The 7,954-nt window shown below is 41.7% G+C and overlaps 1 protein-coding gene across 1 annotated transcript; it reads right to left on the bottom strand.

Annotated features, from left to right (window-relative positions):
• Window positions 1–696: 696 nt before the first annotated feature.
• NDUFS6 (NADH:ubiquinone oxidoreductase subunit S6) lies at window positions 697–7,253 on the bottom strand. The gene is made up of 4 exons (XM_028738057.2): window positions 7,053–7,253; window positions 3,214–3,267; window positions 2,059–2,181; window positions 697–836 (listed from the first exon to the last, which is right to left on the bottom strand). The coding sequence occupies exons 1-4, from the start codon at window positions 7,206–7,208 to the stop codon at window positions 768–770; spliced, it is 402 nt and encodes a 133-aa protein (XP_028593890.1). The 5' UTR covers window positions 7,209–7,253; the 3' UTR covers window positions 697–767.
• Between the last annotated feature and the right edge of the window lie 701 nt (window positions 7,254–7,954).

The raw sequence follows: 7,954 nt of genomic DNA, 5'->3' as shown, positions 1-7,954 counted from the left end.
TGAACCTATAATGTACCCCAGAATCCTCTATGCCCTGCAGGGTTTCTGTGGCAGATGAGTAAGAGTTTATTGGTGCCAAAGTCAACAGGAAAGGGCTGTGTGTAGGTTGGAAATTTAAAGCAGACCTTAACTAGTTTACATTCAAACCGCTAGGGGCATCACAAGACGAACAAAAGCTTAAGAATCTGAAATATGCCATTTACAGCACAATCCTAATCATGTTTGTTCAGAAGTCCAACTGGATGGGGCTTAAGTAAATGGGTTAGGATTGCAGCCTTAATGAACTTGTTCAGATGATAGCAGTGGCCTACCTGTTAGGCCCTGTGGAAACATTTCAAATTCGAAGTGGTATGGGTATCGTTTGTTTCTCTTTCCTTTCCCCAGGGGTCACCTCACCACTGCTAGACAGAAATTGTGTATCTGTGCATGCAAATACACATACTTTACTTTTCCGTGATGCCTGGGTAAAATTTGGATCCAGTAAAAATTAAAACAGATTATCTTGCATTTATATAATAATACATGAACGCAACACCATCAAGCATGCTATGATTTTATGGTGGTTTTGATAGAATCCTTTGTTAAAAACATTATAAGGTATATACGCTATATGTAGAAAGCTGGGAAAGAACAAAGTACTTTGCAGTATAGTTGTAGGCATTCCATTCCAAGAAGAACACTGGATTTTTTTTAAAAAAAAGATATCACTCACGACAGTCTTTTAAATATATATTTAATACTATAACATAGTATAATAAAGACAATTTTCAGTGATGGTGCTGCTGCTTAAACTGGAGTCCACAGTAGCCACATGTTCCCGTTTTTGTATCTTTGTCCTGCAAATGGGAAAATTGAGGGATGGGGTGGAATAAAATTATAATTTTACCTTAGTGCTGTAAATACAGGTCCACATAAAATAGCTCTAGTGCAAACACTTCTATTTAAAACAATTTTGTTCACATACCGCCCCCCCCCCCAATGCAGTTCTACTCTAAAGGTTGGAATTCAGCTTAATCCTGTTCATGTTGATTCAAAAGTAAGCTTCTAAGCATGTACGGATGCATTTTACAAAATGGATTTCATGAGCAACTCACACATCATTTTAGTTACAAATCTTAATAGTTACTGTCCCTCTCTTCATAATTCGGTGCTTACAAATTCAACAAGTATCTGACTGCCAAATGGGGATGGGTGGGTAAGTTTATTCAAATCATCACAATGATGAATAAATACTCCTGAAAGTTTAGCTAGGGAAAGAATCCACCTTCATCTGAAATATAGTTTTCTACGTGAGCTAAAATTATTTTGCTTTTCCTCTACAAAAGGGCTGATATGACTGAGGCACAGCTATAACAATTGCCTATCTCAGCCCCCCCAACTATCAATTTCAAAATATTTTTATCTGTTTGCCTACACTTCCTTCTACCCATTTTGAAGAATGCAATTAAACCATAAAAACTGACAAAGGCTTCAGATTAGCAAAGCCTTTCCTTCTTCTATCTTAGGCAGCTAACAAGATATAAGCTATTAAAATGAAGCAATCTACTCAAGAATACATCTGAACTTACTGGCAAGCTGCTTTAATAAGCAATAATTAAAATGAAACAATCAGAAGAGAGATTGACATTAATGGTTGCTGCAACATGGAGAATGAACGAAGGACAGGAAAGACAATCTTTAGAATACACACATGACTATACCTTGAAAATACCCATAAAAATTGCAACGGAGGGAATCATTAACACTTATCCCTTAAACGAGGCCTGCACAACTGGCGAGTCATAAAACTGAATGCAACCTATCAGCTCTTAATTGTGGCCTGCCCTACAGTAGGCAATTCTCAACATTGAAGTTCGCAATAGGAAACAAGCAAAGTAGATATACCAAGGATCATTCTAGACTGCCACACAGCTGATGAGATACACTGGTCAGTCTCAGTTGTACACATATCTTCCTCTCAAAATAATAATAATAATAATAATTATAATAATAATAATAAATAATAATAATAACGGAAAACAGTGGATGGGATCACAAAGGAAAGTTAGATTACATTACCAAGTTTATGTACACTTTAGGGTGTCCCAGAGCTCCGCCGCCACCATCGCAGGATATCACCCTGGTTTCAACTTCACTCACAGGCTGCTGAGCGATCAAATCGATTGCAAAGCTTTCATTCACCTATTATAGCGAAGCAAAGGTTTTCAGTGCCAGACAGCTCCAACTATACAGTTGCTTTAGTGGCATGGGCACACAGGCTGCGGCTTTCGCTACGATAGGTATTGCAAAGTCCTGCGCCTGAAACATGGCAGAACTAATTGGCTGTCTCTTCTTCCTCATGGGTGTATTTATGGCGAGCTGAGAGTTCCTTTTTGAACCTTTTCCTCCTCCCTGCCCTCATGAACATTTTGTGTAAATTTTTAGCCACAATCAGGGCTGCTGCATTATCAGCAGTGTGGTAAGATCCTGGCAGCATCCAAGAACTAATGATTAAGCCACAAGCTACTTGTTCCATTACTTGTAAGCTACTTTACAAAGACTTGCCTTAAAAGGAGAATATAAATAGGCAAGTGAATAAATGCACACAACCAGATTCAGATCTGTTTTATTTTTAAAACAGATCTGAAATACAAACATAAACAGTGCCAAGACTGAATGGATCTAGTGCCTGCTGAAGATGAAAGTCCAGTATTCACGTCAACCACTGTATAGTGGAACCTTAATTCTTGAATTTAATCTGTTCCGGAGTCTGGCGGGAAGGTAAATGGCGTTTCCGTGCACTGCTCTGGTTTGCCAGAAGCAGCTTGGTCACGCTGGCCACATGACCCGGAAGCTGTCCGCGGACAAACGCCGGCTCCCTCGGCCAATAAAGCGAGATGAGCGCCGCAACCCCAGAGTCGGTCACGACTGGACCTAATGGTCAGGGGTCCCTTTACCTTTAAGTGCAGAAACTACAAGTTTCAAACACCCAAGCAACATCAGGATGTTCTCCAAAGTTTCCAAGTAAGTTTCAACCCACTCCCACAATCAATAAAAGATTTTAGCTGAGGTATGTGACTTAAGATCTATAAATCTATTTTAATTTGGTGGAAGTTGAAACTGTCCAAGCTGTTAAGCTGGATTGTTCTTTCACAGCTGAAGTCAATGAACATTGTGTTAGTAAATGTGTAAAAGCACAGAATCAAGGCAAACGCTTCCTAACATGAATTTTACCTCTTTCTGTCGACCAGAAAACCGAGCCCGCCTGTGGTCAGCTTCCTCAAAAACCTGAAATAAGATAGGAATATAATAAATACGCAAGGAGAAGACTTAGAATTCTAAACCCAAGGAATTTGCAGTGTGGTTGAAAAGGGATTAACAATAAGGAACAATAAGTCTAGAAACAAAGTTTCCATACATTTTGATGTTGCTGGTGATTGTGGGGAGTGTCTAACATTTGCCGGGAAATGAAATATATTCAATAGCAGAGATTCTTCACTTATTATCTTCTATGGAATAATGAGCTACATCCAAAGTTGAATGCAGTAGGATTTCCCCTCCTCTCAACAGTCTCCTGTGTTCCCCCAAATCTGCTTCAGATGGAGATTTTTTTGGGGGGAGGGAGGTTTAGAGGAGAAGGGAAATCCATTCTATCAATGGTGTCTGTTCCGCTGTTGGACAATGGATTTCATCCAATAGTGTTGGATTTGGAAGAGTGTTTCAGCTGAATCAATTCTAGTTGGTAATGAAAATTTCCATAAAATTAATTACCACTGGCAACTTCCTTCTCATAGATTAAGCAAAATTTACAGCTCAAAACAAGACTTTTTGTTGGCATTACTCTGCTTTGCCTAGAGCATTTTTCCAACTCGCCCACGGACGTTTATCATATCCTTTTGGCATGCCTGCGAATTAGAGGGTTTGGGAAGCGGATTGTCGGCACAAATGAAGAAAATACAGGGTACTGCTTATCCAATGATTCTAAAGTATTTTTTTTTAATGCTTTTTGAAGGATCTAGTGTTAATCCCAAAATTGGGGCCCCTAATGACAGCAAAGGTGGGCATTTCAAATTATTGGTAAAAGACTGGTGCTTCTTTACTTTCTGACTGGTAACACGGAGCATTGCTGTTATGTGAAATTAACATATTTCTTACAAAATTCTAAATATGAAAATACAAATAGCTTTGTGGAGAAATGGGGGGGGGGGGCGCTTTAGAATACAAAAAAACCCATGGTTTCATGTCCAGGAAGCCAGTGCTAGAAACTAAGATACATAAGCTAGGTGCCAAATGGCTCCTTAAACCAAAGTTGCATTCGCCAAAACAGAATATCTAGTTGCCATTTTGGAGCAAGATGGCTCTAAAGTCTAATTTTCCAAATGATGAACTGATTATGAGTTAAACATATGGGTAGTTCAGATGACTACCTTGAACTAGGTTAAGAACTTTGGGAACTTAAACGAAAAGTCACTTTAACCAGGGACAGTCTATATATACCGTATTTTTCGCTCTATAAGACGCACCAGACCACAAGACACACCTAGTTTTTGGAGGAGGAAAACAAGAAAAAAAATATTCTGAATCTCAGAAGCCAGAACAGCAAGAAGGATCGCTACGCAGTGAAAGCAGCAATCCCTCTTGCTGTTCTGGCTTCTGGGATAGCTGCGCAGCCTGCATTCGCTCCATAAGACACACACACATTTCCCCTTACTTTTAGGAAGGAAAAAGTGAGTCTTATAGAGCAAAAAATACGGTATATTGGCCTATTCTGATCTGTTTTTCTTAATGGTGAAATGGACCATAGGAATATTCTTCACAACTGTGAGCAGGGCGGTGGGGTAAGTGAAGACAAGCTACAACAACTACCTATAACGCTGTTCACTGCTCCTGCTGCACAGAAAAAGGATTTTGGTTTCTGAAATTCATTCTGATTGTGAGGATAAAATATAACTGATAGAATTCTCTAGGATGTGGTAGTATGTGTGTGGAAACAGTTAAGATCCAATGATCCCCAGGCATGCACTTCCAGCTGGTGGAGATGTCAGGACCCATCCTGGTGCCCAGGCATTTTCACTTGGTTGCAAGAGGATGATAATTTCAAAACCCCGGGGAAGGCTCCTAAACCCATTTGCTGATAGCCAAACACTCAGAAGTAATTGCCATTCAGTTCAACAGGGCTTACATCTAGGTAAAAGAGCACAGGATTGCAGCATGAGTTCAGTAGGGCTTCCTTGCTAGTAAATGTGCAATCGCCTTCCTTTGACACCTCCAACCTTCTGAAGCCAGGCAGGTGGTGACTAGAGAAAGGGCTTTCTTAGCTGCTGCATCCCATATTAGAATGCCCTCTTAAGGAAGAATTGCCTGGCACTAAATCTCATGTCTTGTCTTTTCATTTACCCAGCCAAATCGTCTAGTCGGCTTATATGATAACATTAAAATGTATTTATTTTTAAATGCCAATTTTTCTACAGCTGTTTTACCTTTACTTGTTATCCACCTAGTCAATATTGCAAACTGGAGTGGCATATAAATCCTTGAACACCTAAATAAAAAAGGTTAAAGTACAACTGATGCAATCTAAACGAAATAAATAAAATAAAATAATTTTAAAAATCCTTCCAGTAGCACCTTAGAGACCAACTAAGTTAATCTAATCAAAGTTAAGCACCTCTGACTTCCCACTGGAAATGTTCAAGCATCTGCAAAGAAAAAGGAATCATAAGAAAAACTCTTAAATCCAGAGCTCAGCAAAGTGGATGCAAGCAACTGTGTTAATTTTACCACTGCACAAAATGAGGCTTTCAAATGTTTTAACACTTAAGGGCATGGTCAAGATAGTTATAAACAAAAGACATTTTATAAAATAGATACAGCAGCAATAATAACAAAAACAAGAGAGGAAAGCCTAGGCCACAGGGGGAATTCGTGCCATAAGCTCTTGCAGGAACCAACAACCTGAGAAAGAGAGATACGCCTTTTTTGGCTTCTGTATCTTTTATTTTATTTGTTATTATTAATTAAATTCACAAACTGCTCAATGTCCGAAGGTCTCAAGGCAGTTTACAGAATAAAAAATACAAAATGAAAAAACAAAACACCTACCAAAAAATCAAAATGAAACAAAAGCCCAATGCCCGCTGCCCACAAACACAGTTAAAATGCCAGATTGTTCAAGCTCTGGTTGAAAAGGAATGCTTTCACCTGCAATGAAGGCGCCAGGTGAGCCTCTCTGGGGAGAGCATCCCACATGCAGGGAGCCACTACAGAAAAGGCTCTTTTTGTTTGGGGAGAGGCAGCCCTTGAAGTATTGCGTTTCCTGAGCCACTTAAGGACTTTTATGGGTCAAAATCAGCACTTCTTCTTGTTCTGATGCAGTGAACCGCCCTGAGGGCAGTATACCATTTATACCAGATGGGCGGGGTATAAATAAATTATTATTATACGCAAAACCAACGAATACTTAAAATAAATAAAAGCTTATTTTAAAGTAAATAAGAGGGACACATTCCGCCCTTTTAAAAAATAGTTACGTTCATGATTATCTTTGAGAGCAATGAAAACAGTAAATCTCCAAATTGCTGAACGATTAGTTGTTTGAATCTTTAAATATTATACAAACACATAAATAAATCAAAACTATAATAATATTTAACCACCCGCCCTGTGGAACGCCCTCCCACCAGATGTCAAAGAGAAAAACAACTACCTGACTTTTAGAAGACATCTGAAGGCAGCCCTCTTTAGGGAAGCTTTTAATGTTTGATGGATTACTGAATTTTAATATTAATAATAATAATAATAATTTATTATTTATACCCCGCCCATCTGGCTGGGTATTTTGTTGGAAGCCGCCCAGAGTGGCTGGGGAAGCCCAGTCAGATGGGCGGGGTATAAATAAATAATAATAATTATTATTATTATTATTATTATTATTAAAAATTTAATTTTATTCTGAGCCTCTTTGGAATGAGAAGGCAGGGACTGGGGGCTTATAAACGCTGTTGCTGCTGCTGCTGTACCAATAGAGCTGAGTGGAGCCTCCAGGCTCAGAGGCACTCTATCTGAACACTCACCTGTCCCGTGTGCGTCACTTTCTCGCCGGTCGGGGACGTCCCCGCGCCGTAGCTTCTCCCAAAGGCGGGTCGCAGGGAGGGGAGAGCCGCGACGCCCCTCGCCAAAGCCAAGCCCGCCCGGGACGCTCCTCCCAAGGACACAGACAGACCCGCCATGTCGGCGACGCCCCTCCTCCTCCTCCGCCTCACGCACAGAACGCGCACTGCGCACGCGCGGCGCCCGGCGAAACCAAATCCACGCCCCCTGGAGGCTCGCGAGCGTCTGACGTAAACACCCCTGCGCGAGGCGGAGGGAAACGTAAGGACGTAAAAAAAAGGGGGCGGGGAGAGAAGGAGTCACGTGCGCCTTCGTCATTTTCGTCCTCTTCCCGGAAGGCTAGAGGCCGGCGGCGTCGCTCTTCGTCCGGTACGTAGCGCGGACCATCTCCGCCCCCGGGTAAAGGGTTCTTGGATTAGCTTTTACGGAGAATGAAGCTTTAATATTTTTCTTACCCGGCCTGACTGGAAGCGGAGGCTCCGGTTCGCGCATGCGCTGTGGGCTTCCAAGGAGCTGAAGGAGAAAGGGAGCTCTGCGCGTGCGCGGCTGGTTCGCGGGGGAGGGGAGGGCGCGGGAGGCTGCGCATGCGCGGGAAGGGGCTTGTTAACTCTCGCCTTTCGTAATCGCAAGTCCAGCCAGTTTGGACTCCCAAGTGGTTTCTGGGTCGCCCTTTTTCCAAGGTAGATGAAAATCGACGAGTGAGGTTTGCAGCTCTAGCCTGTGCGTTTTGTGTAGGGGAGGAAGAACCTTTGGCTTCATTTCCTCCCACTTTGAGGATGCACAGCGCTGCTGCAATACTACCTGCAGTGGGGTCAAGGTTGGTGGTTCGAGCCCACCCAGGGACGGCTGCGGGCAGGATTCCTGC

This window comes from Podarcis muralis, chromosome 8, assembly GCF_964188315.1.
Source record: "Podarcis muralis chromosome 8, rPodMur119.hap1.1, whole genome shotgun sequence".
Classification (NCBI taxonomy): Eukaryota; Metazoa; Chordata; class Lepidosauria; order Squamata; family Lacertidae; genus Podarcis; species Podarcis muralis.
Note: the sequence above shows the minus strand (reverse complement) of the source record. Positions and strands in the feature narration are given on the sequence as shown.

What these genes read in the sequence shown, in the direction of transcription:
- NDUFS6 (XM_028738057.2), bottom strand. Translation starts at nt 7,208, where the DNA reads ATGGCGGGTCTGTCTGTGTCCTTGGGAGGAGCGTCCCGGGCGGGCTTG. An exon ending in AAGTGACGCACACGGGACAG is followed by an intron (nt 3,268 to 7,052) that starts GTGAGTGTTCAG and finishes ATCTTATTTCAG; the next exon opens with GTTTTTGAGGAAGCTGACCA. An exon ending in CTAAAGTGTACATAAACTTG is followed by an intron (nt 837 to 2,058) that starts GTAATGTAATCT and finishes TCCCATTTGCAG; the next exon opens with GACAAAGATACAAAAACGGG.